General features: G+C 45.2%; 1 protein-coding gene across 1 annotated transcript in view; it reads right to left on the bottom strand.

The window, feature by feature from the left end:
- Nucleotides 1-25126, bottom strand: part of TENM2 (teneurin transmembrane protein 2) — a 1175329-nt gene that overhangs the window by 11288 nt on the left and 1138915 nt on the right. Inside the window, exons 28-31 of the mRNA XM_039877364.1 lie at nt 21417-21592; nt 19568-19803; nt 3861-4157; nt 811-2425 (exon numbers count right to left, since the gene is read on the bottom strand). Coding sequence (XP_039733298.1) covers nt 811-2425; nt 3861-4157; nt 19568-19803; nt 21417-21592 — 2324 coding nt within the window. The remainder of the gene's footprint in view (nt 1-810; nt 2426-3860; nt 4158-19567; nt 19804-21416; nt 21593-25126) is intronic.

Below are 25126 nucleotides of genomic sequence, written 5' to 3'. Positions count from 1 at the left end.
ACACACACACACATTCGGAGAGAAGGCTGTTCGTCTTGTTCACCATATCTGCAGAATCTAGCATGGTACACTCTATAAATGCTTATGGAATAAATAACAGAATAGACACCTATAAGGTAGCATAGGCTTAATTCTGCTTTGTACTGCCACTGGTTATTTGTATGTGTATCCTGCCAGCCTGGTGGTGAGGTCAAGAACTGGGCTGTAGCCATCTCAGTACCTATGCTAACTCACTGCTTCACTTGTGATGATAACATTAATAACGTGAGCAGACGTTCTTCTGTGAACATCCACAGTCTAAGCGCCAGGCACTAGATTTTACCTACCTATGTTCGTTTAGTTTTCAAGATCACTCTACGGGGTTGTTTTATTAGTGTCCTTTCACAGAGACGGAAACTACAGCTCAGAGAGATTGGACAACTAGCCCATGGTCCACTGGCTTATAAGTGGAAGAAAAGGAATTTGAATCTGGTATTTCTGACACCAGAGTCCCGTTCTTGCCCCCGTCGTAAGGCTGTTTTCCTCTGCTGGGGTCGGAACAGAGGAAAGCTCTTTTATAAGGGAGGGCCCTCATAAAGGTTATTTCAACTGAATGGACTTGGAAATGGTGAGGACATCTTCGAACAGATTGGTGACTGCTCTATACTGTGGTCGTTTGACTGTTCTAGGTGCTGACTGCCCAGGGTTTATAGCTCTCCAGGATTCTAACCTAGCGTGAGATGTAAGACCGTCTTTTGACGTCCCCACTGGTCTGCCAGCACACCCACCCCACAAGGAGCCACTGCCCAACCAAGGTGCCAAAGTCCTCACCTGTCACGTAGTTCTTCAAATCCAGCTCATTGCTGAGAGGATTGTTGCTTTTGAACATGTATAGGTTAAAGGGGGCTGGTTCCTTGCCCACGTTTTTCCACATGGTGTAGTCTGGAGAGGTCCATCGTCCTGCCAGCACGTCATAGTCACGTTGAGTGAAGTGGACCAGCTTGGTCAGGGGATCGTAGAGTCCCCCATGGAAGCCAATGACCATCTGGAAGTCAGGGTTGGAGTCATAGTAAATCTCCCCATAGGCCGTGTACTGCAACTGTTTGATCATGAGGCCGTTGATGCTGAACACAGCCAGGGGAGTCCCTGTGTTATCCGAGGCAACGTAGTACTCCTCCCCACTGCTGCTCTCCATGGCAAAGAGGTGGCCCTGGAGGTCGTAGTAGAGCGAGGTTATCTCTGAGTTGGAGTGATTGTAGACGTGGGTGATGCGAGTCGGGTTGTGGAGGTCGGAGTAGAAATACTGCAGATGGTGGCCCAGGTTGGTCTTGTAGGAAGCCCGCCGCCCCACACCGTCATAGCGGTACTGGACGCTCCACCCGCTGGCCTTGTTGTAGGCTCTCGTCAGGAGGCCCTTGGAGTTGTACTCGAAGATATCAGCCCCTCGCTGGCACAGGTAGCCGTCGTCATCGATTCTGTACTGTACGTCCCCGAGCCTGGTTATTCGATCCCGGAGGTCATAGCGCAAGGGCATCAGGCGCACGCTGTTGCCCGGGTTCAGCAAGTGGAGGTTCCCGTTGAGGTCGTAGCTGTAGCGCCAGGTCGGGCGGTCATTGACGGCCACACTCTGGAGCTGCCCATCCCCATCGTAGTCGTAGGTGTACTTAGTGGTGTTGGCGTAGGGCCCCAGTTTTAGCTCCCTCTTGATCACCCTCCCCATGCTGTCGTACTGCACCGTCATCCAGTACATGAGGGACCGGAACATCTCGTACTGGACTTCCTTGATCCGCCCGTGGGTGTCAAAGTGTTTGCTGAGGGTCATCACGGCCGTGGTGATGATCTGGTTGATGTCATAATAGATGACTCCGAACTTGCCAAAGTGCTCTACCTTGCCAGAAATCTCGTCATAGCGGTAGAGGTCAACGGGAAGGGGAGTTTCGCTTATGACGGGCTTGATGCTTGCAATCCGGAAGCTGTTGTCGTGATAGGTGTAGTCAAACCTGGCGTTGACCATGCCTTCCTCAGAAAACCTGTAGATCTGCTTGTCCACGAGGGGGCCGATCTTCCGGTACCTGATGGTACAGGAGAAGCCCCCACTTTGGAGGTTGACCATCTTCAAGACGCCAGTGGTCTCATCATACCCGAAAGTGACAGCGGTACTGTCATAGACAATCTCTGATAACTTGGAGAGTTTCCCATACTTGTAGAATACCTGGCGCCCGGTGCCCAAAAAGGACGTCTTCAGGATGCGGCCATCGTCGCTGTAGTCGAAGATGACCGAAGCGTTGCTTTCAGGCGGGTTGTAGATGTTGCGGATGTAGCCGATGGAGGTGTGCGTGGACATGCTGTGCCGGGCGACGCTGGGCATGGTGACGGCGTGGAGACGGTCGGAGGAGTCATACTCGAATATGTACTGACGCTGACTCTGAAGCAGGAGGACCATGGACTGAGGAAGCAAAGGGGAAGGGAACACATGAGTTGGCTCTTTAGGACGGATCACTTAGATTGACAGAATTTATTCCATTTCCCCAGATGTCAGTTCAAAAGACAAAAAAGATAGAGAAGTTTAGACCAGAGATTATGAATTGATTGATTTTATTCGGTATGTGACGGATCATGATGGCTGCCTGGAGCAGTGCGTCCCAATTTGCATGTGAAATAGCCAGAGATCTTGTCAAAAGGCAGATCTTATTTAGTAGTTCTGGGAGGAGGCGGAGCCTAAGAATCTGCTTTTGTAACAAGCTCCCAGGTGACAGTGATGTTGCCTGGACCATTCTTCGGGTAGTGATCACCTGGAGGACTGAGGTGAGAGGCACTGTGTTTGCTTCCAGACTCGGTAACAAGAATCCTGAAATTATTTAGAAATGACTGCCATTGACCCAGCAAGGGACGGGTGTGACGCACATACTACGTTCTTGCCACCCCTGATTAAATCTAAAGAGAAAGTACATCCTCCAGTTAGAAGCTACTAAAAAGATTAAATAGCCCAGAATCACTGATTCTTTAGCGGGGAAAAATGGCCTCAAACTCAAGGCAATTGGGAGAGTCCTGCCCCCCGGCCAACTGTCCCAGTATTTTACAGCATAATGAGAACAAGTATTCAGGAAGGACCAAAGGGACAGCAGCCCCTGTCTTGCAGAAGAGATGACAGCTCTGTCTGCAGTGAACACTGTAATCAGGAGATGAGAAAGGAGGGAATGGAAATTGACCTGCGTCCAGGTGAGTCCAGGTGAGAGGCCCAGGTTGAGTAAGCCCCTGCCTGATGACTAGATGACTAGACAGCCTTCAAAACTCTTGACCTGTGCCCTGAAGGTCACTGCTCCAACCTGACCTTTTCCGACACGGAGACTTGAATCTGGCACTTTCAGACACAGGGAATTATGCAGAGAGGATCTGTTGGCTGCTTCGGCCATGGGGCAGGTGGGAGGGTGCTGCTCTGTGTGCTCGAGTTTTAGGCGAAGTTTCGTACGTGGATGGTTTAATTTTGGGCAAGGCAGAAATGAATCACTGCGTTTCCAAATCATAAGTAAGGACCAGCTGTGCTGCCGTGGGATGATCCCGTCAGCTTCGGCAGCACTTATTAGTATTACATTTTCAGAATAAAATCAGACGATCCAGGCTTTTTGCTATTACCGAGTGTCTAGCACTTCCTTTTTTTTTTTTTTTTTTTTAATTTGCTTTTAATGGTAGTAATGCTGAGCTATGAGTAACATTTTTCTTTAGATTTCCTCCCTCCCAGTGAGAGGAGAGCGTGAGGGGACCCTTTACAGAGTCGAAGTAAAGATGTTAAAATGTCTTATGGCAAAGTGTATCTGGTCAACTGAAAAAGAGCAGCCCCAGTAAGCGGAAGACCCGGCCGAGCGTGGGCGGCACTCACTCACCTTGTCCAGGTAGGAATAGCTCCACACCTTGCCATCGGCGAACATGCGTGACACGATCCGGCCTTGCTTGTCGATGTCCGTCCTCTCGCTCATGGCCCCGCGCTGCAGTCCGGCCAGGCGCCCGTTGAAGAAGTACGAGACGTTGACAGCTGCCAAGCCGCTGCTGGGGAGCCAGAGGAAGGGGCGGCCCACCTGGTCATAAATGATCCTCAGCGTGAACTTCCGGTGGTCGTCGTAGATCTTTTCTGTCCGAATGTTCCGGTCGTAGTCAATGGACAGGAGATTCCGTCCATGGACCTAAGGGAAACACGGAGGGCCTGGTTTGAAAGACGTCACTAGGCATATTAGCTCGGGCTTCAATGGGGACACGGCTGGCGTGGCCAGGGCATTGTGCGCGTTGGAGGAAGAAAGAACTCTGATGTCATTTAGAGTAGTGCTTTCTAAATGTTTTCACGTCATGGTGCACACAGAAAATAATATTTGTAGGGTGCACTAGAATACAGTAACGAGGCTGCTTATGGTCAGAGACGACTGACCTGGGCTTGGCTGCAGTGAGCGGTTTTGTACGCTGTGCCCTGCACCGTCACGAGGCGTGCCATCACGTGGTAGAAAGTGTGCATGGTGAAAATGGCAGGGCATAAATTATGTAGCCACACATAGTAACCCTGGACCTTGAGGTTCCGACTGCCCGGCCCGGCCACTCTAGGGACAAGAGAATTTGTATTCTGGCATACCTCCTTTTATTGTGCTTTGCTTTATGGTGTTTTTTACAAATTGAAGGCAAGGTCCTCCGCCAGCAAAAAGATTACGGCGCGCTTCATTGTGAGACCCGCTTCAGTGCAGTGGCCTAGAACCCAACCCATCTCCGAGGTTTGCCTCTACTTGTACACTTACAGCCCTTTTGGGGCATATCAGCAGCTGAGTCGCTAAGGATCTTTAAGAGTAGGTGCCAAGATTTCTTCTGAAGCCTTAAGTAAAGGAGGGTGGGGAAAAGATCTTAGAAACTCCATATTTTACAAAGCTCTGGGAATCTGAAGGCTCGTTCCAATGTGAACTCCTTTACTCCTATCTAGAGAAAAATCTTGCCTCTGTCTAGAATGCGAGGCATCGTTGGGGAGACCTCAGCAGGCCTGGGAAACTGCAACACAGTGAAGGACTGATTTACTTAGATTTGAAAGGAGTAGTGGAATACATCCAGACATGATTTAATATTTATTTAGAAGTTGATCTGATCTGACAGAGAAGAAACCTGTCCCAGAAGGCAGAGCTGGGAGACTAGACTCTGGTTAAGGGTAAAGGAGAGGACTCTTGAGATTCACCTAACCCTGAGTGAATGGCTGGGAAGTGAATAAAATGAAGCCGACTCAGCTCAAGCTCTTTCAACATAATTGACTGCAAATCCAGACGTCCCTAAGGTAACCGCTGAAGGCAACAGATGTAAACAGGCAGAAGCAAAAGACGTGAGAGATGCCTGCTACCTCCTCACTTTACCCTAATAATTGAATAGCACTTATGATAATGACCATGACCATGGTGATGGTGCTGAGGGCTAGTATATACAGGCATTGCGTTAGGCAAACTGCATCTGTTGTCTGAGCTGATGGTCACAAAGACTGCTTGACAAATGAGGAAACTGCGCCAGACAGAGAGGTTACACACGTGCTCAAGGTCACACAGCAGCGAAGTGGTAGGGTTAGTGTGGAATCTAGGCCTAAAGACTTCAACCAGTTAACCACTTAGATATTTAACCAGCTTTACTGCCTCCTCTATTATATATGCGTTAAGCGCCCTATGTGTCAAATGAGGCAGAGACTGTAAAGCATTGCCACAGCCCTTGAAGGCCCCATGCTTCAGCTTTATGGGGAGTCAAAGGGTAATTCTAATACCACAGACACCTGCATACTGGGGAGCAGCACAGTGCCCAAGTAAAGAATTATCCTGCAAAGCTTCCTTTGGAGACAGGGGTGGATAACATAAGTAGTAGTTGTTAGCTGGGTCTTCTGGGAATCTTGAAGGAAGCTGACTCAGCTTAAAAGTAGGCACCATTTTGTTCTTCCTACTTTCCTCCTTTTCATAGGTAGAGTGTGGATGTGATTCCTGGAGCTCCAGCATTCACCTTGTGAATACAGGGTGACTGAGGATGGAGACCTCAAGGATGACGGCTCACCCAGAGAGGAAGACTCTAGATCCATGCTGACCTAGGTGTCTTCAGTGGTCATCCATACCTGCCATGAACTGCTTACCGCTAGACTCCTTTTAGGTCATAAAGGTAATAAGCCTATATCCTGTTTCAGCTCTTGTTATTTCCAATCTCCGTTAGTAGCAGGTGAAACTAACCCAAACTGATACAAGCCCCTGATGCTTTGACAGGTAGTGTACTAGGTACTTTTACATACCTGACCCCAGTTTAATCGTCACGACATAGGTATAAATTATTTTGTATGTGGGCAATTGAGCTCAGAGGGGTCACATAACTAGACAAGTGCAGGGGCTGGATTTGAACCCAGGACTACTTGATTCCCCAAACTATTGCTGTTTCCACGGAGTCATCCCAGAGAGAAGGGGGTAGAACGTTTGAGATAGAATATTTAGAAAAGAGAATGCATCAAAGCATGGAGATAGAAATAAAGGTGGCGAGTTCTTGGATTATGAAGAAACTCAGCTTCAAGTGGGAGGTTTATATCAAAGATGCAGCAATTGGAAAGAACAGTCAAGAAGGCAGAAAGTGAGCATTTTTTTAATGGGTCCAAAAGTTAATGCTGTCAGAATTACTGGGACCTTGATCTCAAATTAGTCACCACATCCAGAGCGAAGCACAGGCCGGGGGCAGACACAAGTTTAACCACAACGAGTTGCTACATTTGGGACAACTGCAAAAGATTCTTAAACCCCTGTGTTCAAGAATTTCAGTTCAAGGCCTCACCAATGCTTTGTTGGGCAGAATGAATAATGTGGCGACAAGGAGGAAGAATTTTCAGTGTTCCTCCAGCCAGCTGCTGGTGACTCCCCCCATACCTGCGTATTTTCCAACTCCTTCTAGCCTCCTTCTCTTTCCTCATCCCTCTCTCACCCTGCCTTTTGCTTCTCTTTGATAATATACAGCCACCAACAAAGCAATGCAGTTGTGAACTTAAGATGGGCTTAGCAAGTTCTCAGCACCACCCTTGTGTTATCTCATTTAGTCCTCAGGACAACACTCTCAGCCAGCACTATTACTACCATCATTTTACACACAAGGCACAGATAGGTTTAAGCGCCCTGCTCAAGCTCATACAGTAGTTAAGTTGTGGAGCCAGGAGTCCAGCCCAGAGTCCACTGTCTTCGTCTCTCTCAGTACCGCCTCTCCGACCAGCAGCTGTCGATGGGCACGCGATTCTAAACCACCTGGGCTGCTCCCTCAGAACATGGCTGCTGGACTGACGCCACAGTGCTGTGTCAGCACCCCAGGGAACAGACGTTGGGGGGCTCTGGTGCATTCTTGGTAAAAAACACACTCAGTGTGACTTAAGACCCTATCTTCAGTTACCTGGGAGAGACCAACGGGTGAATCATATGTATAACCATAACATAATCGGGTATGCATATGTGTGTATTGTCTGTCTGTCTGTCTACCTATCCAGCCATCCATCCATCCATTCATCCATCTGTCCATCCATCCATCCATCCATCCATCCATCTATCCATCCACTCACCTACCCACCTATCATCTATCTATCTATCTATCTATCTATCTATCTATCTATCTATCTAATCTATCTATGAGAATGAATATATACTATAACAATCATGAAAAGCACCAACATATAAATCACACATATGAATTAGCATGACTATCACTGTAACAACTATATTAGTATGTGAGGGGCTAAGATTACAGAAAGAATTGAATAGTGGGCAAGCACAGAAGAGAGGTCCCCAACCTCTGACCGCCAACATTTGAGTCTCCTGCTACTACTCAGAGCTGGCGAGGCCTCTGACCCCTGGCCTGGGTGCATCAACCATAAAAAAGTAATAGACATTAACCATTAGCCATTGATAATTTAAGGTGGGATTTTATTCCCAAATAAGTTTAAGGTGGACGACATAATGATTTGACTTACACATATCATAAAATAATTACTGCGATAAGTTTAGTTAATATCTATCATCTCATGTAGATGAGAAAAAAAAAAAAACCCACAGTATTTTTCTCCTTGTAATGAGAACTCCTGGGATTTACTCTCTTGACACCTCTCATATACATCTTACAGCAGTGTTAGCCATAGTCACCATGCTGCACCTCACGTCTCTAGTACTTAATTATCTTATGACTGGAAGTCTGTACATTTTGACCACCTTCTTTCAACTCCCCCTTCCTCCATCTCCCTGCCCCGCTTGCCACCAGTGACCACAAATAATCTGATCTCACCTCTTTTTCTATGAGTTAAGGTTTTTTAAGATTCCACATATCAGTGAGATAATACAGTATTTGCCTTTCATTGACTTATTTTACTTAGCATAGTACCCTTCAGGTCCATTCATATTTTTGCAAGTGGCAGGATTTCCTCATTTAATATGGCTGAATAATATTACACACACACGCACACACACACACATACACACACACCCCCATAACTTCTTTATCCATTCATTTGTTAATAGATACTTAGGTGGTTTCCACGTCTTGGCTATGGTAAATAACTGCTGTGAACATGGGAATGCAGATATTTATTTGACATAGTGTTTTCATTTCCTTTGACTATATTCCCAGAAGTGGAATTGCTGGATTGCATACTTCTATTTTTAATTTTTGAGGATCTTCCATACTGTTTTCCATACTGTTTTCCATAGCGTCTGTACCAATTTACAATCCCGCCAATAGTGCACGAGAATTCCCTTTTCTCCATATCCTCACCAGCATTCATCTCTTCATCTTTTTGATGACGGCCATTCGAACGGGCATGACATGGCATCTCACTGTGGTTTTGATTTGTATTACCCTAATGATTAGTGATGTTGAACATCTTTCATGTACCTATTGGCCATTCGTATATATTGTTTGGAAAATGTCTATCCAAGTCCTTTGCCAAACTGGATTATTTGTTGCTCCGTTCCGACCAGTCAGGGTGCTTAGTAGTGGGTGGGGCTAGGACTCAGCTCCTTTGCCTGGGTAGGGTGGGAGGGCCCACTTTAGGCACCTCCTAAATTTTCCAAACAGGCTTTCTGTTCCAGAGGGCCAGGGAGCTAAAGGCAGCAGATGGTGGGGCTGTGAATTAACTCCCCCTGCCTGGACATAGCAGGAGACCCTCCACGCTCTGTGCCGGCTTTGTTTACCAGTCCGTCTCTCAGTTTGAACGTCGCTGGACTGTGCAGCGTCCAGGTCTTCTCGCCGGCCCTTCCAGTTGGATAGGGCTGGGTGCAACACTCAGCAGCTTGTGGGGCTACGACTCAGCTCTCCTGCCTGGGAGAGGACAGACCAGCACCCCGCTGACTTCAACCGTCAGACTGTGCCACCAACTTGGTTGTGCAGATGAGCAAAGCCGCTGGTGGAAAACAGGTCTGCTAAGATCTGAGTGCTAGTCGTTGGCAGCCCCTCCTCCATTCTTTGTCACAATCAGATTCCCCTGCAATCTCTGTGAGCTGAGACCAGAGTAGGGGCTCCCACGAAGAGACTCGCAATGCTGGGTGAGCTGAATGGCCCCTCTGGGCTCTCTTTTCCCACCGGAGGAATCGTAGGCTCAGGGGAGACCTCTCAGCATGGTGCTGTGTCAGCCGAGGGGGGGCCATGTGGTCAGCGGGCAGCTGCTCCTACTTCTGATGCCATCGGTCTTGGTCTCTGTGACACGGGGGGTGCTTCGGCCTAGCCCTGTGTTCCAGGATTCTCTCAGCAGTGTCCTGTCCATGAGTAGCTGTTAGTCGTTCTTGTCATAAGGGGAGCAAAGTCAGGACCGACCCTGTCGCCATCTTGGTGACGTCACTCCACCAATTTGACGTGTGTAATTTCTTTACAAATGCCTAATGCTTCTAATAATTAAATATGATAAATTCACTGGAAGCTGAGCCAAGGAGTTCAGGTCAGTTGTGTAATTTGATTAGAATCAAATATCTTTAATTATGAGGGTGCCATTTGTGAAGAGGCGGTACCTCAGCTGTGGGGCGTGAGATGTTGGAGGGTTTGACAGGCACGTTCAACCCTTCATGGGCACCTGCCCCCCAGTTCAGATTGTGCGGGAGCTTTAATTTAGCCACACTGTTCTCTTATTCCAAATTAAATTACCCATCTAACAATATTTAAATTAACCTTGAGGCTTCCTGGAGAACATAAAAGTTATTTTGAATTATTTTCACTGCCAGGATCAGCACAATTCCCTTCCCAGCTGGCTCGGTAGGTATTCGGCAATAGAGAAACCAATTTTTAAATTAATACAATTTTGTGTTTGTAAGGAAGCCATTATTTTTAATTATCGGGCATTTTCCTCAGCCTGGCTTCCCCAGTTAATAAAACTCAGCTATTTAGCAGAGTTTTTATTTTTGCAGAGGGCACACGCTGGGAAGTCTGTTCCCCTGTGGAATCTCCCCCTAGAATGTTTTGATCTCACGGAGCACAGGCCTGTCACAAGGAGGCCCATAAAAACCCTGAGAAGAGGAAATGCTGTCATCAAAATAGCCCTGCTGGGCCTATAACCCGCTAGACTCTAACTTAACTTAGCTTGAGGGGCGATGATGTGAGCTGGTGATTTGAGAAACAGGAAGGAGGAAATTAACATGGGATGGATCCCTTTCAGGAAATGGCATTGTAGCACAGCAGGAGAGATTTCAGCTAGACTTAGAGAAGAACTGTCTGCCTATCCTGCTTGGAGTATGGGAAACCCTAAAAAGAATAGTGAGTAAGGGCATGAGATTCTCCAAGTCTGGTGACATCTAAAAGCAGAATTCCTACCTTGGAGAGTTTAGTTATTTGCCTGGCCTAGATGACATCTTTATTTCCTTTCTGGGTCAGTCCTCTGGGATTTCAAAAACAGCTTCTCCCCACCTCCCACACAAGACTCAATGCTACATGGGGATCAGGGCTCGTGCTGACAAAACAACTTGCTATCTATTTAATATTAGCTTAAATAATGAATAATTAGAAGGGCAAGCCTCTGTAAACACATTAAATAATGTACTCCCCAAGCAAACATTATTTTTGGATGACTTGCTGTTTTGGATGGTGGGGAGGCGGAAAGGTGAAAAAGACCTGGATTTGAGCTGCAATTTGGACGATGATTAGCTCTGTCACTGCAAAGCAGCGCCTTCACCACCCGCGCCTCGGTTTCCTTATCTGGAATGGCCTGTGAGCTTCTGGTGGGTAGGGACTTCACCTTGTTTTTCTTAATGTCCCTATTATTTCGGGCAGTGCTTGGTGCTCAACAAACATCTGTAAATAAAGGGGGTTGAATTAGACAGAGTTAAAAATCCTAGCATCTCTGGTGATCTAAGGTTCCACCATGGAAAACTAAGAACAGAAACTGTGGCGAGGACATCTGTCATCTTCACATACCTGACTGCCTCACCCCAAAGAGCAGTCAGACTCGTTCTGGGGGGCCCCCCAAGACCTGAAATTAATAGAGGTCGCAGGGAGTGGATTTCCACATCAAGTTAAAATCCCATTCATTCATTCATTCATTCAATATTTACTGAGCACCTACAATTTGCTTGTTACTGTGACCAGCACTCAAGATAAGCAAGACAGTTATGGCCGCTGCCCTTACAGAGTTTACAGGTCAAGGAGGATAAAGACACATGAACCAACCATGCAAAACATCTGTGTGGCAATGAGAATAAACATAGGGAAGAAACAATGGAAAAGATCCACTTGTCCATCACACCCTCCAAACAGCAAGTCATCCGAGAGTACCACTTGCTTGGGAATGCACTGCCTAATGCATTTGCAGAAGTTTGCCCTTCTAATGATGTATTATTTATGCTAATTTCAACGTATTACAAGTTATTCTGTCTATACAAGCATCGCTAACAATTTAGCCTTTTCTGTTTTGCTCACCAGGATACACTCAGTGTCTAGTACAGTGCAAAGAACATGAGGGGTGTATGAAAACCAAAATATTAGTTGGTGCAGAATGAATGCCCTGTGGCAGGAAGCTGACAAAATCCAGGCTTTCGTGATGACTGTGTGTGTTAACAGACCCACCTGAGCGGGCTCCATGCAGAACTGGGTTCATGTGTATATGTGTTTACATGCACACATGCACGTCTGCCTCACACCTCGCTCCTCTGTCACTGTCATTTGCCACAGAAGTAAAAGTAACACAAGCTAACATGTACTTTCAATGTCATATTAATTATACGGAAACCAAAACAAAATTACTAATTCCCACTTCTTCTTGGAATACTAATAACGCTAATACCAATATCACGATGGAAGATTATCTTGGAAGCAATTTTTCTTTTGTTCTGCCACCTACACATGTAGCTGTTTCTTGCTTTTGCAATCTTTATGTAAATCGTAATCGGGAGGAAATATCCTAGAGGGTGGTTATACGCCTTCCTTGTCAGAGGGAACCATGCACTAAATCCGTTTTAGGAAAGAGCATAAGTTTTAAATCTTAATAGAAGGGTTTAGTTTCAGTTCTGTCTTCTGAAAGTCCAGAACAAGGCTTTCTGGGGGGAGGGGAGGAGGCACGAATGCATTTACAGATCATATCCTCAGGGCCAGCATTTTGTCTTATGATCAGGCTTTGTACGATGTAAATATAACTATTGATGATAGAAGAGGTGTGTGTGAAGTGTGTGTGTGAGTGTGTGTGTGTGTGTGTGTGTGTGTGTGTGTGTGTGATTTAACCTATGATCTCTTCCTTCTTTGGGTACATCATTCCCTTTCTCGAAGGTTTCCCCTGTCTGGGCATTTTTACTGAGATGCCCATCACAAGAACCATGTGTCTACAAGTGACCCTGCCTGGCCAATCATAGATCTCGATTTCCCTGAGTAAGGATTGGCCCAGGCATGTGAACTCCATCTGTGCCAGGCCAATCACAGTTCCTGTAGGGGAGATCCTTTCTTCTTTCCTCAGGGTTCACTAAACTGAGCTGACGTCAGCCAAGAGTCACTTCTGACCAAGTCTGCCTGACCCACCGGTCCACTGTAGGAGAAAATTAGGCCACCTGCCAAGTGAAATGCTGCTGGGAGATGGAAGGAGGCTGTGAGAAAGAGGGAAAAAAGACACACACACACACACACACACACACACACACAATACACCAGTTTCCTGTGGGGCCTGGGACATTGTCTCCTTCGGGCTTGGAGTCACTAAGCCAGTCCCTCTCTTGTGGGAGCCCTTAGGCGAGATGACACGTGCCCTTTTTTATTAAGCCAGTTTGAGTGCATTTCCTGTGCTTGGCAGTGGCAATGATTCCTGACAGCTAAGGGCCACTGTGTGTGTGAATTCATGCCTGCTTTCAGTGGGGGTGAGGGGCAGAGCAGGATTTATGCACTAAACACCTCCTCAGGAGGAGCCTTAAGGGGGCACAGTCACCATATCTTCCTTTATTACCTGTTGTCTGAGTGCCTACCACAGAGCACGTGTACCAGGAATACGGAGGTGACATGGTCTCCTTGCTCATGGCACTCACAGATGCCCTGATGCGACTGTTTCATGTTGAAAAATCAGAGAGAACAGAGCAAGGAGTGGTGTGTGGTGAGGGGAGGGGAGAGGGAGGACTCTGTCAAATGACATTCCTTGGGAAGTCCTTGGGAGGATAATGGAAATCTTCTCTACACTGAATTTGGGCTGGGAAGAAGAGACAGACATTAAATTTTGCCAAAGCATCATAAAGCTTTTGGTAGAAGGAAGTGGTAATGGTCATCTATCTGCCATCTTCCATGCCACCAGCCGATAAGGAAGAGCTGCTGACACGTTCTTCAGCTGAGACGTCCCTGACTGGGCTGCTGTTAGAAGGGGTACCTTGGTGAATTAGAATTTTGCTGGGCACTGCTCTGTGTTGATAGCTTCTCTGGACTTTCTGGTCTTCTCTGAACTCCAGAGATGCCCAGAGCCTTGGGCCCTCACACCACTTAACTGGCCAGACTCCCAGCAGCCTGCCAATCGCTGGGAAAGGTCAGGCTACTTCCTTCGATGCATGACACCCTAACTTGCTGCTCCCCAGATTCTCTACAAATTCCCTGTTATCCATGGGGGAGCGACAGTTACGTGGTACTGGTTAAACGGCTGCACTTTAAAGCTGCGTTGAATTTCTTCCCGCTTCCAAGAGGCAGCACCAGGGCTGCCAGGATCTCACATCTCTGTTTTGGACTTCGGTCCCCAGCCTCTCTCCTTCACAGCCCCCAAAGCCTGGACGTCATGCAGCTTCCCAGTCTGTATGATCATGGAGAGGGACCCTCAAAAGGTGAGCCTGACACAGCAACCCTGCTAGCTGCCAAAGCCTGTTAATTGTATGTGCTTAATCTCTCTCAGACCTCTCTTCCCCTTCTTTCTCTCTCTCCTGCCAGTGACTGTGTTTCTTGTCTGGATGACCGCAACAGCCTACGTGCCGCCCCTCTCCTCCTAATCGTGTCTCCTTCTTATCCATCTTCTTCCACATCTGAGGAAGCCTGACAGGGCTTCTTTTTTTTTTCTTTTTTTTTAAACCACGAATGCTGAGGCGGCAGTGCAGTGATGAAGGATATGCTTCTGTCAATCTTGGTCGTGCTTGCTGAGGGACTGGTGTCTCCCCAGTTGAGCAATATGTAAGTCCCATGTCTGTAGGCAGAATCCCTCTCCTAGTGTCTGACACCTGACCCTGCTAGATCTTTATGTGCTTTTCCAGAATGTGAAGGGCAATGTCAGACTCACACCCCATGTGCTGCTTCAGTCTCTCTGAGTTTCCTTAATAAATGTTGCAGAGGCCAGTTTGTGTGTGCTCTGGCAATTTGCCTTCGTTTGCTCAAAGTTGGATTTTGCTGGCATATAAAAATCAAATTTTTTATTTATGTATAGTCACATCGCTGAACTTTATTGCTTCTAAAATATTTTCAGTTGATTTTCTTGTTTTCCAGGTAACAGATTCTCCAAACGAAGATAGTTTTGCTTTCTTGCTTTTTATTGTCTTGTTCATTAACAAAATTTATTTTTTTATTTATATAGCTCATTCTCTTATATCTAAGGGTCTGTTTCTGTTTTGTTTGTTTATATTTTTGTGTTTTTAGACTCCACATGTTAAGTGAGATTATACGGCATTTGTTTTTCTCTGTCTGGTACAATTCACATAGCACAATACCCTCTAGGCCCATCCAGATTGTTGCAAATGGCTAGACTTCATTCTTTTTTTTGTATTGCCGAATAATATTCCATTGTATATATACACATCTTTATCCATCCATCTGCTGATGGGTATCTAGGTTGCTTCCACATCTTGACTATTACTAGCAATGTTGCAATGAACATATGGGTACATATAATTTTCAAATTAGTGTTTTGGTTTTCTTTGGATATACACCCAAAGTAGAATTGCTGGGTCATATGGTAGTTCTATTTTCAGTTTTTTGAGGATCCTCCGTACCGTTTTCCATAGTGGTCACACTAATTTACAAGGCAAACTACAGTGCATGAGGGCTCCCTTTTCTCCGCATCCTCGCCAACACTTGTTTGTTGATTTATTGATGACACCCATTCTGACAGGTGTGAGGTGATATCTCATTGTGGTTTTAATTTGCATTTCCCTGATGATTAGTGATGTTGAGCGTCTTTTCACATGATGGCCATCTGTTTGTCCACTTGGGAGAAATGTCTATTCAGCTCCTCTGCCCATTTTTAAATAGGATTGTTAATTTTTTCTTGGTGTTAAGTTGTATGAATTCTTTATATATTTTGGATATTAACCCTTTATCAGATGTATCATTTGCAATTATCTTCTCCCATTAGTAGGTTGTCTTTTTATTTGGTTGGTTGATGGTTTCCTTTGCTGTGCAAAACTTTTTCAGTTTGATATAGTCCTCCTATTTGTTATTTTTTCTTTTGTTTCTCTTGCTTGAGGAGGTATATCCAAAAGATATTGTTAAGAGTGATGTCAAAGAGTTTACTGCTTAGTTTTGCATCCAGGAGTTTTATGGTTTCAGGTCTAACATTTAAGTCTTTAATCCATTTTGAGCTTATTTTTGTATATGGTATAAGAAAGTGGTCTGATTTAATATTTTTGCATGTATCTGTCCAGTTTTTCCAACATCACTTATTGAAGAGACTGTCTTTACCCCATCGAATATGCTTGCCTCCTCTGTCATAGATTAACTGACCATATAAGTGAGGATTTATTTCTGGGCTCTGAGAGATCTTCCTAACACTACATATCTCAACACATCACTCTGCTAATTAAACCCTGGAACAGCTCCCCACTGTCCTCAGGAAAAATGCCAGCTTAGCAAAACAGTCCTTTCCACGTGTGGCCCTGGCCAACTCGCCCGTTTTCTGCACCCCGGAGTAAACACGTTCCCCTTCTCTCTGGCCAAACTGAGTTAACGTTTTCTGAAATACCGTTCCCTTTTGGACCTCTTTGCTGTTTCACAGGAGACACCCTCTGCCTGACCACCTGGTCCCCATCTCTTTGCCTGGCTGATTCCTACAGCTCTTCGGAACCTATCCCGACTCTTCTGTGACACTCTCCCTGACCTCTCAGAGCCCCTCGGGCCAGACTGGGGTGACCGAGCCCCTGCTATGCGTTTACCAGCTCTCCTTTCATTTCTTCCTTAGGTGCTCAGAGAGACAACATCTCTTGAGCTTCTTTGCAGTTAAGTTGAAGTCGCCCCGCTGTGTTCTCTTCAGGGTGGGTGGAAGTGCTGCGTGCCACATCCGGCTCTGCTCATGAAGCCCCTTCAATCATCTAAGCCCTCTCCCCTTTCCAGTGCAACCTTAGCGGTCATGTGCTTAAAATGGCGGGATCGCAAGGTGGAGCAAACACAGCGAGTCATCACCAAGAAGAGCTGCTTGCCTTACCTGGACTGGACTGTGTGTTAAGCCCCCGGGATTTCAGGTCTCGTTACCTGGCCACACAGCCTGTCCTCTCCTGAGTAACACAAGGAAGTATCGCTTTCCCTGTCATATTAGCCTCCACGATAGCTTATATCACACCACTCACACTGTCTTCCCCACTGGGCTGTAAGCTCCTCGATGGCAAGGATTCAGTTTTCTTTCTCTATATATAGTCTACTCACCCCATAGTGTTTGACATATAATTGGTACACAGTAAACATCTTTTTTTCGTTTAGAATTTGAAATATTGGTTTAATCTGCTGCCCAAATACTTTAAGAAGAGACTTACATCAAAGAGAAAATAAAACTAGACATACATAGGGAAACAATTTTAGTTATAAAATGTAATCTCCTAAGAGTCCGTTCTAGTAAACATCTTTTGAATGAATGAAAAATTTCAGGGCCCCATGTGACAATGGAGTCAAAGTGGAGTGAAGAGAAACGTTAGAACTGAAGGCAAGGAGAGAAGAGCCCCCGTTCTCGCTGCCGACAGAGCCCGTGTGCCTTGAGGGGACCCGCAGCTACCACTGGTTCAGTGGCTGTGAAGTTCCCAGCAACGGGCTCCTGAAGCGTCTGAGGAAACAGACACTCCCCACTCCACGTCACACCCCACCTTTCTTTTGCACCTTCTTCCAACTGCTCCCTTGCAATTTCCAGAAGTTGCTTTTATTTCATTCACTAAACAATTTATGAATTGAATTAAAATAAATGAGATGCAAATAAATTCCAGACTTTCTCCCTCATTTTCAAATTACATTTTCAGTCCACTCAACCTGTTATAATCTCATAGTGATTTTCATTTAAGAGAGCTAAATGGATATGTGATTATTGTTACAGGAACTAACACTAGACAATTAAGTGTTGAGGTGTTGATAGATAAAGCTGTGTTTTGATTTGCATAAACATGATGCCAGCAAATCTAACCCTGGCAGAAATTCAGTTATAAGACTTGCGTGCCTAACTCCTGCTAATTACCACAAGTCCCGTTATTAAGATTTTTAATATTCAGAGTTGGGATTACAGCCATTTTATTTTAGGGCTACATTTATCTTTATTTTGAAAACTTAGTCAAAATGCATAACTGATTTATCAGAGAAAAGGCACGATTACTACTTCTAATCAACTTCTACAGTGCAGAGTATCAAAAATCAATTATACAGCCCTGAAATCCAGTCATTAAGGATTTAGCTACTAATCTCATTTCATTTTTGTCTGTAGGAAGATTCTGCAGCTTGCAACTTTGCAGATGCCGGCAGAGGAAGAAAAACATGGGAGCTAGCTGATAACCAAACGTGGAGAATTAAACTTCGACGAGACAAAGGTGGCATCCTAATTCGGGGTAGCCTGGCTCTGCAGGGAGGTCACCTGGGTTGGCTACATTTCAGTCCAACGACCCAGCAAAAGCTATGCCCCAATTTTGGTTGATGGTAAACCTTCTGACTCTCAGGGATTCCAAAGTGTTTGTTCACACTGCCGTGTTCCACTCTTTACTATCTTCCTAATACTTATTTCAATCTGCAATTATTTCAGTTACTTATTAGTGTAGTTATTACCTGCACTGTTTCCCCTACCCCTGAAAGTAAGCTGCAGGAGGATAGGGATTTTGCCTGGTGTGCCATGGATCTCAAGTGCATAGCACAGCGCCGGCTCATAGTAGGCGTTCAATAAACATGGGCCGAATTTGATGAAGTCTGGAATCCCTAGGATCGCCCCCTCGCCCCCTGGCGGTTAAGAAGCAGTCCCTCTGAGTGCCAGACAAGTGACCAGAGCAGGACTCAGATTATCTGGATGCCCAGGGACCTAAACAGGAAGCTGTGTGGCCTGGTAGTTAAGAATACTGGCAAATGAACCACATAGAGAGATGGAACTGGGGCTGCCCTGGCTTTGCCATTTTCTAGCCATTGTGCCCCTGGACAGGCTATTTAGCTTCCCAGAGCCAGTGTTTCCTCACGTGAAAAATGGAGATATTAGTAAATATCCCCATGGGGCTGCTGAAAAAAATATAACACAAGTAAAGCATTTAACATAGTGCTTGTATCATAAAAGTCCTCAATAAAACGTTATGTATTAATTTTTTAAGATAAACATTAATTTTTAAGAGATGTAACTTGTGGGTAAGTGCCCCAGTCTGGGGAAGCTAGGGCTGGTTAAAACTCCCCACTGCGGTTTGCTTGTTATATCCTCTTGGGAGGGTCTCCCTGATCCCCTCAGGCTGGGTGACATCTCCTCCTCTGTGATCCCACCAGGCCCTGGATGTTCCTCTACCTTCTCACTTAACCCATCGGATTATCCTGCACTATACACTCTACTGACTCTCAACTCTTTGAGTATAAAGAACACATGGAAAAACTTGTTCCTCCAGTATTTAGCAAATTACCCAGCATGCAATAGGCACTGTCACCAACTCATCTGAATTAGCCAAACAGTGAAAGTTGAGAGAGAAGATGGCAAGTGTGACAAGGAGACCAAAGCTATCTCTAGCTACAGCATAAGGGAAACCCCCACCTTTTCAGTCCTAGGAAATGGAGGATGTTTTCCCCAAGGTGTCAGCCCCAAAGGGATATGGCTTCTATCTTCTGAGGGAGAAGGACTTGTCTTTTCCAGGGAAGAAAGGAATAATGGAGGCTTGGAAACTAGGACATGTCCTCGGTCCCTGAGGAATGGGTAGATCTCCTACCACTCTGTGGTGACAAGTTGGTTGAAACCACTTACCCTGAGCTTCCTGCCAAAGATGGTGACTTTGCCTTTAATCTGTTCCTTCCTTAGACGCCACTCAATGGAGTTTAGGCCATTCTCCATGGGCAGCGAGATGTTGCAGCGCCCAATGGTGGGGGTGATGGTGCCCGCTAGGACATGGGGCTCGCTGTGGAAGCTGACACTCATCCCATTGGCATACATCACCCTCAGGGTACCGTTATTACAGAGCTGGTAGCTGTTCCGCACTTGATCTGGAGAAATGTAAGTGGGGGTGGGGATAGGGAAATAAATTATCCATTCAGTCATAGAGAACAGAACCCCTATTTTTATAGGTTTCCATGGTAGTTTGCAGCTGTCAGTCTAAGGCTGCCTTCACAACACACACGCACCCACCCACCCACCACACACACACACACACACACACACACGACGAGTAGCAGAGATGCTACTAATCCATGGAAAGAAAAACATTATTAATATGTGGCACTCCAGAAATAATTATGCTGTGATATTTTTCTTTTACTCACTGAAGACTATTAATAGTACATTTAAACATTTAAAGATGTCTATTGCCTACACAATTTGTGTCAATCAAATCCCTGATCTTTAACATATATTTTAGCTTAAATGAAAAAAAAAAAAACTACTTAAGTACTTTTGTGCCCTTTTGCCTACCATCTAATCTGAAGTTGGTGGTTTAGCCGCAGGTCAGACCCACTGCAAATCAAGTCTAGAATTCTTCAAGAAAATGAGAGAAAAAGAACTGTGCTGGCCCTCGTGCTTTTTGCTCCTGACTTCACCATGATGCCACTTCCACTCAAGAGAACTCTAAAGAGATTCAACTAGCGCGAGGTGGACTGAGCCAGTGGGTGCGGATAACGTGCGCTTACCTGCTCCAACGGAATCTGCCCTAGTCAATCAGACTTCTGACCTTTTCCTTTACCGAAAACTTCCAGGAAGGGAATGTGAGTCAGAGACTCCTTCTGTAGCTACGTTGCTTTCTGATTATTCGGGCAAAGGAGTCCAGCTGGGCTGGCCTCTAAGACACTGGCTTTTGGGCTAGTGAGCAAGTGAGTACCTGTCACTTCTCGACTGCAGCCATCATACCGAAAGACAGAATCTACATCATTAATCATTTGGCAGAGTGGAAATAGAGTCATTGAAATAGACTCTGTTGTGGGATAATAGTCCAGAAATGTCACTATTTATCTACTGAGAGGACACTTTTATCCTCTGACAACGGGCGAACCCACTGACATTGTATCTTAATTAAAAGAAAAATTAATCCACATGATTCCTTTTCTTGTCAGCCCCTGCGTTTGCCCTGGACTGTGTGTCATGTTGAACAGCAGCAGTAATCATGGGGGTGGGGGGGAACCTCTGATCACTTGGCAAGAGATTGCCGAAGAGCCTGATTTCAGGACAACCAACCAACTCAACAAAACAAAATGTTTGAGAGAGAGAACAAGAATGAGACCAAAAAAAAAAAAAAAAGTTGGGCCCAGGAGAATAAACAGCCTTTGAGAGGCACTGTGTGTGTGAGGCTGGTGACGGAGCAGGCGGAGGTGGGGAGGGGGCAGGTGGGGATGACAGCTGCTGTTTTCAGATTAGCCTGCATACGTTTCCAAATATCTGGATGGTCCTGTACAGACATTCTCCTGAATCCGATTAAGTCATTTTCTACAAGGCTGCGCTCTCGAGAGTTTGTTTGCTGTGGACCTTTCACTGAAACAGCGAGCTGAGGGATGCTCCAGGGGTGTGAAAGTCCTCTGGGGCTTGGTAACTCGCTTCTCAGGCTTGGCTGGGCTCTGGGCCTGGGGGTAGATTTGAGGGGGGGTGGTGGTGTGTGTGTGTGGGGGCTTACCTTGCACCACTGTGTAGGAGGCCTCCACTGAAGACAGGTTGGTAACAACAGTGACATCGTCGTCACGGTTGGAGTTCTCAATGTCAATGGTGATGGACTTCTCCATTTCCCGGTGCAGACTGGTCACCACCCCCGTGGGGCGTGTCACATTGGTCAGGCGGCCCTCATGGTCATAGCTGGAGGACAGACACACTGGTTGGAACACGGTTCCTGGGGCTGAAGGCTTCCCCAATACCAAAAACAGTACCAGGGACAGGTTCATGAGGCCACAGAAGGAAACTGGAAGGTGGGGTGACTAGGTGGTGCTTCACTCTGGGCCCTCCAGTCATAATCCTCAAAAGCCCATCTTGCCCTGAGACATGGTGGTGACGTTTTCTGCTGCCACCTACATAGCCGACTCAACTCAGTGACATTTCACCTCCGGCAGGGTGTACTTACTTAAGCTTTCCCAAGTTAGTGGAACACCTGCTTCTGCGCATCTTTCGCTTGTTAATTCAAATGTCCCACAAAGCCACCAAATTAATCCTTCTAAAAATTATCAGTTTCTTGATGTCACTTCTCTGCTGAACTAACCACACACTTTTTCCCATTCGTTGCTCAGTCAAATCAAAACCTAGCACTGGAGACCATCCAGGCCCTTGGTCTTCCACACTCACATGACCTCATCCAACCTGTCACCTCCTAGTCCTCTCTGGACAGTCAGCCTGGGCCAAATGCCACCTCCATGCCTTGGCTCAAGCATAGCATGTCTGGCTTCCTGTAACCTTTTCTCTGGTCCTATATCACAAACCAGCCATGGCTTCGCTCCCCAAGCAGCCTTTTCAGACAGTGTTCTCAATGACTCACTTGACCACAATTGTCCTCAGCATCCAAGCTGAGGCACACCAGCGATCAAACTCTGCTGCCAGGGAGTTGCCTGAGCTTGGGCCTTCCTTCTTTATGTACATGTGTCATCTTTACTCTTCTCAAAGTGTGGAGCGTTTTCTCCACCTCCTTTAGCAGAAGCCTTGCTGTTCCACTTGGTAGAGCAGTTCCCCGCCCTGGAAGATCCACTGTATTCAGAACACCTGAGCCCTCCTTCTGCCTCAGGCAAGGAAAAGAGACTCTTTTCAAGGTCTAAATGTAGAGGGCTTTGAGCTCCCTCAGATAAGATTTGTTACTGGAGAAGGGGTGGGGAGGAAGATGGAGCAAAGGAGGTATTTTGCTTAGAGGGTTAAAAAAAAAGGAAAAACTACTTAACCTCTGGGTGTGACTCCCCCCAAACCCCCCAAAGACTGGAGATCAGGACAAAGTTGGCAGGTTCAGAGAGGTGGAGACGGAGCTTGTGCGGGGTGGGGAGGGCCTGTCAGCAGAACCACTGTGGCTCTTTGACTTTACTGCTTAGTGCCTAGGACTACAAAAGCAGACATGGAGGGTGCTTGGTAGATGTTTTTGGAATAAAGGAATGCAGATCTGGCTCAGGACTTTTAATTAGGTGAGAAATTTTGCTTCTGTGTTGAACTGGAAAGAGTCATGTTCTGTGGATGTTTGCAGGCTGAGGACACATTAAGCTGAACGGCCATTTGGTGGGGGTCAGGGAAGGGAGAGCTGGAAGCCGGAAACCCAGTGAGCCTGGGGGCCCAGGCTTTGGCTCTACTCGCATCTCTTGCCAGGCCGGGGACTAGTACAGATACTACATTCCCTGGAAAGCTCTGGTGGCAAAACACTGTAAGCATGGATGGGACTCGGGCCCCCCTGTGCCTTTTTATCTGTGAAAGAAACTGCTTCTCAGACAGGAGTACAAGGATGTTCTTTATAACGTGACAAATCAGAGTAACCTAACTATTCATTGATCAAAGATTTGTTAAACAACTGCTGATTTATCCAGAATAGAAACCCATGAAACCATCAAAAGTGATGGATTTCTATTTATCAGCATGAAAAAAATGTACATGTTGTTGAGTAGAAAGAGTGGAATACAAAAAATGTATTCTGTTGATAGTATACTTTTGGGGGAGGGAGAAGTAAAAAAACTGAGTATCTGCATAGAAAAAAATTCTCTGAAAATATAGACATCTCACTGTTTATCTGCATATGTATATTCCCATATTTTTGGAATTATTTGTAACCAATATGACTTACTTTCATGTTCTATAACCAGAAACAAAAAGCATTTAAAAATAAAACAAAAAAGAATAAATGAAGCCCAAAGTTATAGAAGGAAGGAAATGATGAAGATCAGAGTGGAAATAAAGGGAAGAGACTAAAAAGACAACAGAAATGATCAATGAAACTAAGTGTTGGTTCTTTAAGAAGATAAACAAAATGGACAAATCTTTAGCTAGACTGACCAAAAGAAGAGAGAGAAGACTCAAGGAAATAGGTGACGTTACAACTGATACCACAAAATATGCCAACAAATTTGACAGCCTGGAAGAAATGGATAAATTCCTAGGAAGAAGACAAAATTATGAAGTAAAAAAAATATAAACAGACTGATTACCAGTAAGGAAATTGAATGAGTAATCAAAAACCTCTCAACAAACAAAAGTCCAAGACCAGATGGCTTCACTGGTGAATTCTACCAAACATTCAAAGAACGATTAATACCAATTCTTCTCAAACTCTTCCAAAAAATGGAAGAGGAAGGAACTCTTCCAAATTCCTTTTATGAGGCCAACATTACCCTGATACCAACACCAGACAAGGATGGCACAGGAAAAGAAAAGTACAAGCCAATATCTCAGATGAACATAGATTCAAAAATCTTCAACAAAATATTAGCAAACTGAATTTAATAGTACATTACAAGGATCACACAGCTTGACCAACTGGGATTTTTTCCAGGGATGAAAAGATAGCTAAATGTCCACAAATCAAATCAGCAGGGTATATCACGTTGACAAAATGAAGGATACAAATCATATAATCATCTCAAAAGATTCAGAAAAGCATTTGACAAAATTCAATATCCATTTATGATAGAAAACTCAACAAAGTAGGTATAGAGTAAACATACTGCAACACAATGAAAGCCATATATGACAAGCCGACAGTTAACATCATACTCAGTAGCATAAAGCTGAAAGCTTTCCATCTATGATCAGAGAACAAGACAAAGGATGTCACTTTATTTAACATAATACTGGAAATCCTAAGCAGAGCAATTAGGCATGAAAAAGAAATAAAGGCAGCCTAATTGGAAAGGAAGAAGTAAAATGTCACTATTTGCATATGATAAGATATTATACAGAAAACCCTAAACACTTCACCAAAACACTGTTAGAACTAATCAAAAAATTCAGTAAAGTTTCAGGAAACAAAATTAATACGTCAAGATCTGTTGCATTCCTATGCTATAATAACAAAAGAGCAGAAAGAGAAATTAAAAAGTAATAACATTTACAGTTGCATCAAAAAGAATAAAATACCTAGGAATAAATTTAACCAAGGAAGTGAAAGAACTGTACACTGATAACTAAGACACTGATGAAAGAAACTGAAGACACAAATACATGGAAAGATAGTCCACGCTCATAGCTCAAAAGAACTAATATTTAAAAAATGCTCATACTCCTCAAAGCAATCTGCAGAGTTAATGTAATCTCCATCGATATTCCAATGGCATTTTTTCACAGAAATAGAACAAAGAACCCTAAAATTTGTAGGGAACCTCAAAAGACCCCAAATAGCCAAAGCAATCTTGAGAAAGAAGTACAAAATTGGAGGTT

The sequence above is a fragment of the Pteropus medius genome, unplaced genomic scaffold (assembly GCF_902729225.1).
Source record: "Pteropus medius unplaced genomic scaffold, Ma_sr-lr_union100, whole genome shotgun sequence".
Classification (NCBI taxonomy): domain Eukaryota; kingdom Metazoa; phylum Chordata; class Mammalia; order Chiroptera; family Pteropodidae; genus Pteropus; species Pteropus medius.
The sequence above is the reverse complement of the archived record's forward strand: the minus strand, read 5'-3'. Positions and strand labels throughout refer to the sequence as shown.